General features: G+C 43.3%; 1 protein-coding gene across 6 annotated transcripts in view; it reads right to left on the bottom strand.

Moving 5' to 3' along the window:
- Window positions 1-9,766, bottom strand: part of LOC123775324 (17S U2 SnRNP complex component HTATSF1) — a 75,993-nt gene that overhangs the window by 42,180 nt on the left and 24,047 nt on the right. For all 6 annotated transcript variants that reach the window (XM_045770388.2, XM_045770391.2, XM_045770389.2 and 3 more), the window contains one exon: window positions 5,834-6,036. In XM_045770388.2, the coding sequence (XP_045626344.2) occupies window positions 5,834-6,036 (203 nt within the window). The remainder of the gene's footprint in view (window positions 1-5,833; window positions 6,037-9,766) is intronic.

The raw sequence follows: 9,766 nt of genomic DNA, 5'->3' as shown, positions 1-9,766 counted from the left end.
TCCACTGTGAAGATGCTAGTCTCCAGAGGTAGGCGACACATATAAGTGCTGTCAGGAAAAACAACAGAGTAGCCTACACTGGTTGCAGACTTAGACCCATCGGTGAAGATGGAAACGGAGCAGGAGTGCGAAGAAAAGTGTGAAAAAAACAAAAAAAAGTTTCAGAACCGTAGGAGGGGTAAAAGCTTTAGTGATGCGGGTTAAAGATGTACAAAACTTCGAAAGGGGGGGACTCTCCATGGGGGCAAGGCAGGAACAACACGAGGTGAAATATTAGAAATAAGAACTAAAAGAGAATCCTGTGAACGAGATAACCGGACAGAAAGAGGGAGGATGTTGCAAGGACCGTGCAAGATAGCGAAGACAGTAGCGATCATGGCGGTCCTGGAGAAATAGGAAGCCAGTGTCAACATACAAGCTGAGGACGGGAGTCAAACGAAAGGCACCAGAGCTGAGGCCCAACCCAGTATGACGCAAAGCATCAAGATGGCGAAGAGTAGAAGGAGAGGCAGACGAGTAAGCAGGGCAACCATAATCGACTTTAGACAGGACGAGAGAGGAATGTAAAGCGAGGAGAGTGCGCCTATCTGCTCCCCAAGAAGTATGGGACAATACCTGAAGGAGGGTAAGGGCCTTAGAGCATTCAACTCGGAGGTAAGAGATGTGGGGCGACCAAGACAAATGAGTGTCAAAGATTAACCCCAAAAGCTTAGCTGAATCATTGTACACAAGGGGGCGACCATAAAGCGACAAAGAAGGACGAAGAACAACACGTTTCCGAGTAAAAGTCACAGCACAAGTCTTAGACGTAGAGAACCTGAAGCCATGATCGGTGGCCCAAGACGACACGGCATCAATTGCAAGTTGAAGCAGCAGTTGAAGAAGAGGAGAATCATCACCCCAACAGCAAAGGGCAAGATCGTCGACAGAGTGGAGAAGACACCGGAAGGAAGAGAGGAAAGAAGACCATTGAGGAAAGAAGACCATTGAGGAGAGAGAGAAAAAAAAAAAAAAAAAAAAAAAAAAAAAAAAAAGAGTAGTGCTCAGAACACTACCTTGGGGCACACCCCTTCGTACTCACCTAATTGTGCTTGCGGGGGTTGAGCTCTGGCTCTTTGGTCCCGCCTCTCAACTGTCAATCAACAGATGATCCAGTAATGCTGAAAAAGAGGCAGAGAGAGTGGTACCAAGCCTCACTCGAGAGGAACGATGAGAGAGGAAGCTTTGGAGAAAGAGAGGGAGATTACCACAAAGGGCAAAAGAATGAAGTTGGGACAGAATATGATATCACCAGGTGGTGTCGTAGGCCTTTTCTAGGTCAAAAAGGACGGCAACAATGGAGGTCTTCACAGCAAAAGCAGTACGAATATAGACCTCCAAGGTCACCAGGACATCTGTTGTGCTGCGACACTTGTGAAAACCAAATTGAGAAGGGGAGAGGTGGTGATAGTGTTCTAAGAACCACATCTGACGAAGGTTAACCATACGTTCAAAGAGTTTCCAGACACAACTCATGAGGGCAATAGGGCAAAAGGCCTTAAGGGATGTCCCCAGAGACCCTGGTTTCCAAACTGGGAGGACAACGGCATAGGGAACTCTGAGATGAGTTCTGAAATCTAAAGGACGAGATTCAAAGGCAGGTTTATGAAGAAGGAAAGATTGAGGAAGATGAGAACCAGAGCTAACAGAAGAAAAGTGGGAACCCAGTTCGGTCGTGACCTGCAACGGGTCCGCCACAAGAGTACCATGGAGGTGAAGGACTGGCAAGACATCGGGAACGAACTTACCCGCTATCTTGTAGACACGTTTCCAGATCTGTGGCAGAGGAGTTTCGGACATAATGGTGAAATCATAAGACTTCCAACACTCACGCTTAGCTGAACGGATGGCCCTATGTGCCACTGCACTCGCCTTCCAAAACAGAAGAAAAGAATCAGCCGTCTGCCGGTGGCAGTGTCTCTTCCAGGCTGCATGCTTACAGTGGACAGCCCGAGCACACTCCGCATTCCACCAGGGATTGCACGTCCCTGGTCCCCGAGAGGAAGAGCGAGGAATAGAGCGGAGGGCAGCGTCGAAGATGGTGTCATGAAAAAGGAGGAGGCGCGAGGGAAAGCATCTGGTATCTCCCCTGTGTCCAAGCTCTTCCTCCACACTATTCTGAGTGCCTGTGCTACTGGCACTTTGCATTTCTTTATAAATACTGAATTCCAAGAGTCTGGACCCAGGGCTGAGTGCATGGGCATATTGTCAATTTATCATTCAAAATCTGCTATGCTCGTGTTGATATCAGTTATATTTACAGGTACCTGGATATCACTCAAAGAATTGTCCGAATCTTCCACTTTCATGCTGTGTATCTGAGTGCTAAACATGTCCTCATATTGCTTTTTAAGGATTTCATTAATTTCTTTGTCATCCTCAGTGTATGAACCTTCACTAATACGAATAGGTCCAATACTGGCAGTGGTTTTTGCATTTGATTTCTTGAGGTTATCTTGAGATGATTTCGGGGCTTTAGTGTCCCCTGCGGCCCGGTCCTCGACCAGGCCTCCACTGCATTAGATGCAGATTTAGCATATGTGAAGAAATATTTTGGGTTTTTCTTTATTTCTTGAATTGCTTTCTGTTCTAGTTGCCTTTCTTCAGTCTAACATGCTTCAGTCTGATATGCTTCAGTCTCTGTTCGATTTCTTCAATCTCCCTGTTTAAATTATTTCTTCTTTGTATGGAGAGTCGTATTTTCGAGGATATGCTTCAGAAGTCAGTTTTTCTATTCCTTGTGTAGGATTTTTATTTCTTAGAACATTTTCCCATTGAATGTTTGTAAGTTCCCTGTTTATTTTTCTCCCAGTCTATCCTTTTTATTATTAAAATTTAATTTATTAAATAACTCTTCTCACTTGTTGTTTCTCTTGGGCCTACTACTGTTATTATTGTTAGTTTGCACTTCAATGAGCTTGTGGTCCGAGTACGTAGTGTCTGAGACAGTAATATGTCTGATTAACTGATCATCGTTTGTGAATATCAGGTCCAGCGTGTTTTCGTTCCTAGTCGGTTCTGTAATCTGCTGACTGAGCGAGAATTTGTCACAGAATCTCAGTAGTTCTCTGACCTGTGGTTGGCTTTTTCCAGGTTGATTTCCTGCTATAATGTTATTGTTTACTATTCTCCATTTTAAACTGGATAGATTGAAGTCTCCAAGAAAGATAATATCTGGTACTGGGTTTGCTAGGTTATCAAGGATATTCTCTATTTTGTGGATCTGTTCAGTGTTGCAACTGTTGCATCTGGTGGTTTGTATATTAAAATAATAAGTAGATTAATATTTTCTACCTTGATTCCAAGTACTGTACCTCTACCACCTCATTGGACGAGTTCAGGAGCTCTGTGCATGCCAGCTCCTCTTTGATATACAGACCTACTCCTCCACTTGACCTAATTACTCTGTCACATCTATATAGATTATAATTCGGAATCCAGATTTCACTATCCATGTGGTCTTTTGTGTGGGTTTCTATAAATGCACCAAATATCGAGTTTGATTCTATTAGAAGGCCATTTATGAACTTAACTTTATTTCTTGATTTTGATTTCAAGCCTTGTATGTTTGCAAATATGAATGATTTCCCACATTGCGTGTCTTTTCTGGTGTGTTGTTTTGGTAGTAGGACGGGTGTTGTGTGGTGTAGTACCTGTGTACTTGTTGATAATTTGTATTCCAGTCTTGTGGTTATCTCCCTTCCCCTCTGTAATCCTGCAGTGGTTCCATCTGACTGTTCCTCTCTTATATTTACTACTTTGTTTCTGCCTTCCTCTAAAAAATTTCCAGTAGTGTCATATTGATCTTCCCATCTATAACGCTGTGTACCTCTCACGTGGAATTCCGGAGACTGAAGGTTGTAGCATTTTTTGTCCCTAATTGAAAATTGACATAATTTAGGGTGGAAGTATCTACACCCCGTTCCAAAATGGCATGTACCCCTCGCCAACATGTTCCTGCATTTTCAAGGATGCAGAAAATTGCATTTTGCTCCTAATTTTCCATATTTGCATATTCTTTGAGCCTAAAATTTGCAAATATTTTCAGTTTTTTATGTTTTTCAAGGTATACCTTGAAATACCTGTGCCTGTCTTGTCTACCTCTTTATTGGAGCCATCTCCGTCTTTCGTCCCAAGTCCTTCATTTATGCACTGTCTCATTGTTGCACTCATTGTTTATATTACCTGGCTCTGTAATATTGCTGTTGTTTTATACCACAATACCCTCTTCTTCCACACTATTGCTGCGGTTCTTTAAACTACCTGTTCCTGAGTTTTGGTCGTTATCCAGTGTTTTCTTTTCCCAGTCCGCATATATCATTGGTAGCTTTTCTGTGAATGATAATCTTTGTGACTCGGAAATGTTTTTCATCAGTTTAGTTATGTTCTCCCACATTAACCTGTCATCTTTGCAAACCCAGTAAATTCCTTGCCTGTTTGTGCATCCTGAAGATGCCTGCACAGCCCAGGTGAGGTTATCTTGAGATGATTTCAGGGCTTTTTAGTGTCCCCGCGGCCCGGTCCTCGACCAGGCCTCCACCCCCAGGAAGCAGCCCGTGACAGCTGACTAACACCCAGGTACTTATTTTACTGCTAGGTAACAGGGGCATAGGGTGAAAGAAACTCTGCCCATTGTTTCTCGCCGGCGCCTGGGATCGAACCCAGGACCACAGGATCACAAGTCGAGCGTGCTGTCCGCTCGGCCAACCGGCTCCCATGGTATTAAGTGAAATCTTATGTTACAGATGCAACACTTGACGCCTACAGTACGTCTTCCCAATACTTCTGAACACTCGCCACACATTTCCATTGTCTGATGTATTGTATTGTATTTGTGCTTCACTGTATGGATCACTTTTTGATTTCAGTAATTTTACTCTTTATAATATCATATGCATATATTTATAATATTATATGTATACTTACTATATGAACCTTAACCTACCGTTAGGTAAGGACTGTTCACACCTTCCTTCAGCAGGGGCTCGAACTTGCGGTGTTCTCTTCCAAAGTTGTTGTGGTAGGTCAGTGTGCAGGAGGCAGGGAAGAGAAGCCTCCACCTCCACTGACCGTCACCTTCCTGACATCGTTCTGTCCTTTCGTCGACACTGGTTTGATCAGTCTCGGCGTCGTTCTTCATTCTCATGTCATTTCCGTTATGTACACTATCACTGTCAAAACTAAGCCTGTCCTGTCTTCTCCGTTTCTTCTGTCCCCTGGTTAGCACTTCCTGAATATTACGCTCCTCAACTGACTGGCTGCTTTCAGAGTCTGTATTCATGTCAGTATTGCCGTGGGGAGTAGCCAGTCCCTCTGTTGACCCATTCTCCATCTCAGTACCCAGTATGGGGGAAGATGTGTAGAATGTGGTTGATATTAGTCAGTCTCCTTATGTGTAGACTGAGCTAAACTCCAATACTAACTTCACCCCTAGTCGCGGAGCAGGTACGTCTTGACCTGACTGCGTCCCAGGTAAGAGCGAGTATGACACACTTTAAGTGTAAAGTGCTCATAAGTCATTGCTCTCTGTGCCTCGTGAGGGGGGGTGGGGGGCCAGGTTCTGGTGTTGGTCCTCGGTAGGCAACAAGAACTCTGACTGGTGACCCCAAATAGGATAGCACTACATCAGTGGGATAGCTTCAGGGAGCCGACTAGGCTACCCACAGAAAATGCATATTAACCAAAGCAAATTCACATACTGAAAACTACAGAAATACAGTTAATAATATTACATACGGTACTGGTATATGAACTCTTAATAATGTAGTAGCTTAAAACTTATAAGAAATCATACCTTTATGTAAGTACAAAGTGCATCTCCTTTGAAGTTTCCCTCTTCATCTCGATACATCTTAATCTTCGGTTTATTTGTATCAATATCTTTAAGAATCATGCCACATTTTTGCATCAATTCAATAAATTCCTGTTCTGTCATAGAGTCAGGAAGGTTGCTCACATAAACTTTGGTATTGTGATCATCATCCATTTCAAACCAGGCTGTAAAGATAACAAATATTTAATGAAAACAATACAAATAGCACATGATATGTGATAAATTGTTGCATACAGGAGTAATATGCTGCTGAAATATAGATACATGGAACAAAATTCTTGTCTGGGGGAAGCCCTAGGTGGTTTCCTGAAGCTATCTTGCCAAGATTAATCTATGCAAATGGGTCACATCAGATGTGGGAATTCAGTTTTGCCTACTGGGAACCAGAACCAAAACCTAGCCCCCCCTCACAGAGGCTATCTTGAGATTATCTTGAGGTTATCTTGAGATGATTTCGGGGCTTTAGTGTCCACGCGGCTCGGTCCTCGACCAGGCCTCCACCCCCAGGAAGCAGCCCGTGACAGCTGACTAACTCCCAGGTACCTATTTACTGCTAGGTAACAGGGGCATTCAGGGTGAAAGAAACTTTGCCCATTTGTTTCTGCCTCGTGCGGGAATCGAACCCGCGCCACAGAATTATGAGTCCTGCGCGCTATCCACCAGGCTACGAGGCCCCTCTGCGAGGCACAAAGAGCGGGTGACAATTCACTTTAATTATGCTATCTAAGTGAATTAATTTACCATAATCTTAAGTATGTTGAACTGCATTTCACAAGTAACACACAGTACAGTAGTTTCAATGTTTGCATCAAAATTGTCAATTTTCTTTTGGATAGTCACAATAGAAGAATGTACAAGTAACATTGACATGGCACCATATCAACACAAAAAAGAGCATTCAATGTAATTAAACACCAGTTTCTGGGCGAGCCCCAGAGGCTCCCTGAAGCTATCTTACTGATCAAGTGCCATACTACTCGAGTGTCATCAGTTGCAGAGTCCTTTTAAGCCTACCGAGGGCAATGAGCCAGAACCTAGCCCCCTCAGAGAGACGAAGGGAGCAATGGCCATTGACATTTTATATTTAAGGTATGTCATCTTTCCATCGACTGGTGAAGGACCCAGAAAGGTAGGTGAATGAAGACAGACTACTGTCTGGTTGAAAATTGCAAGCTATGTCCTCACAAGCTCAAAAGAACTCCCTCAGAAAGCAAACAAACCAACACATCATCATCCAACTAACAGGGAAGTTAGTACAAAGCAGGGAAGACCCCCTTAATTATAAACCGGTATCATTGACAAGTGTAATAGTCAAAATATTGGAAAAAATAATTAAAACTAAATGGGTAGAACACCTGGAGAGAAATTATATAATATCAGACAGACAGTATGGTTTTCAATCTGGAAAATCCTGTGTATCGAATTTACTCAGTTTCTATGATCGAGCAACAGAGATATTACAGGAAAGAGATGGTTGGGTTGACTGCATCTATCTGGACCTAAAAAAGGCTTTCAACAGAGTTCCACATAAGAGGTTGTTCTGGAAACTGGAAAATATTGGAGGGGTGACAGGTAAGCTTCTAACATGGATGAAAAATTTTCAGACTGATAGAAAAATGAGGGCAGTGATCAGAGGCAATGTATCGGAATGGAGAAATGTCACAAGTGGAGTACCACAGGGTTCAGTTCTTGCACCAGTGATGTTTATTGTCTACATAAATGATCTACCAGTTGGTATACAGAATTATATGAACATGTTTGCTGATGATGCTAAGATAATAGGAAGGATAAGAAACTTAGATGATTGTCATGCCCTTCAAGATGACCTGGACAAAATAAGTATAGGGAGCCGGTCGGCCGAGCGGACAGCACGCTGGACTTGTGATCCTGTGGTCCTGGGTTCGATCCCAGGCGCCGGTGAGAAACAATGGGCAGAGTTTCTTTCACCGTATGGCACTGTTACCTAGCAGTATAATAGGTACCTGGGTGTTAGTCAGCTGTCACGGGCTGCTTCCTGGGGGTGGAGGCCTGGTCGAGGACCGGACCGCGGGGACACTAAAGCCCCGAAATCATCTCAAGATAACCTCAAGATAGCACCACTTGGCAAATGGAATTTAATGTTAATAAATGCCATGTTATGGAATGTGGAATAGGAGAACATAGACCCCACACAACCTATATATTATGTGAGAAATCTTTAAAGAATTCTGATAAAGAAAGAGATCTAGGGGTGGTTCTAGATAGAAAACTATCACCTGAGGACCACATAAAGAATATTGTGCGAGGAGCCTATGCCATGCTTTCTAACATCAGAATTGCTTTTAAATACATGGATGGCAATATACTAAAGAAATTGTTCACGACTTTTGTTAGGCCAAAGCTAGAATATGCAGCGGTTGTGTGGTGCCCATATCTTAAGAAGCACATCAACAGACTGGAAAAGGTGCAAAGACATGCTACTAAGTGGCTCCCAGAACTGAAGGGCAAGAGCTACAAAGAGAGGTTAGAGGCATTAAATATGCCAAAACTGGAAGACAAGAAAAAGAGGTGATATGATCACTACATACAAAATAGTAATAGGAATTGATAAAATCGATAGGGAAGATTTCCCGAGACCTGGAACTTTAAGAACAAGAGATCATAGATATAAACTAGCTAAACACAGATGCCGAAGAAATATAAGAAAATTCATTTTCGCAAATAGAGTGGTAGATGGTTGGAACAAGTTAAGTGAGAAGGTGGTGGAGGCCAAGACCGTCAGTAGTTTCAAAGCGTTATATGACAAAGAGTGCTGGGAAGACGGGACACCACGAGCGTAGCTCTCATCCTGTAACTACACTTAGGCAATTACACTTAGGTAATTACTGGAATGGACAGCTCCCGAAGCCACCCAAGCCTTCCCCAGAGTGAAACCCCGCCCCAACTCTTGAAACCCTCAAGACGTTTTGGAGCTGGAAGCAGGAAAGGTGGAGCAGGGCAAACCACGCACATTTGGGAAGGAAGAGGAAGGCACGGATTGAACTAAGGTCGAAACGACCAACGCCTACAAACCGAAGTCCCACAAACCCAAGCGGGCCAGCTTCAGGACCTTCAACTGGGCAACCAACCTAGCTCATTGCAATAAGGAGAACTGATCATGCAGTGCAGCCGCTGCCTGATTCCAAATATCACTAAAGAAGGGAGGAGTAATTGGAGCACAAGTGGGGAACAAATCTCACCAGACCCCGGGTCGCAGGTGTCCCCAACCCACAGCCAGTATGACAGAGGCAGGATGGACGCCGGACTTCCTGAGGCAGGGGTGTCCGACAACCCATAAGTTTGCCCAATGTGAGAGTGAGCTCGGAAGAAGTACCATGGTACGACTGAGCCCAGAGGGGTTTTCCAGGGCCCGTAGAACGAATAAGCCCTACGGGAAACCCACTGCAGCCTGGGTTTTTTTCCCAGGTTTCCAAATTGTTTTCTCTTATAAACCTGTTAATTTGTGTTCCCTGATCACGGCGAAAAAATAAAAAATCGTAAGTGGCATATTTTGGCCACAATTGGGCAGGAAAGTCTGGCAAAAAAGAGGCGCTGACTCAGCAAGCATCCGAGGCAGTCTGCTCTGCCCCAGTTGTCAGGCAGGAGTAGCCACAAAGATATATTTACCTAATTATTTCAATGTCTCCGATTAATTTTTTTTTTTTTTTTTTGCTGTAATATTTTTCAATGGTGTGTAGTGATATATTTATATAATAAAATGTGTGAATCATCGCTGTACTCAAAATTATGGTGTGCATATTATTGATTCAATTATTGTGTTCATAAAACACACAAATACTTTGTCGGTTATTACACTATATACACAGGTTATATACAAGTACAGTATCTGCATGTTTTGTTCACCATAACGAACCA

This window comes from Procambarus clarkii, chromosome 70 (genome assembly GCF_040958095.1).
Source record: "Procambarus clarkii isolate CNS0578487 chromosome 70, FALCON_Pclarkii_2.0, whole genome shotgun sequence".
NCBI classification, from domain to species: Eukaryota; Metazoa; Arthropoda; class Malacostraca; order Decapoda; family Cambaridae; genus Procambarus; species Procambarus clarkii.
The sequence above is the reverse complement of the archived record's forward strand: the minus strand, read 5'-3'. Positions and strand labels throughout refer to the sequence as shown.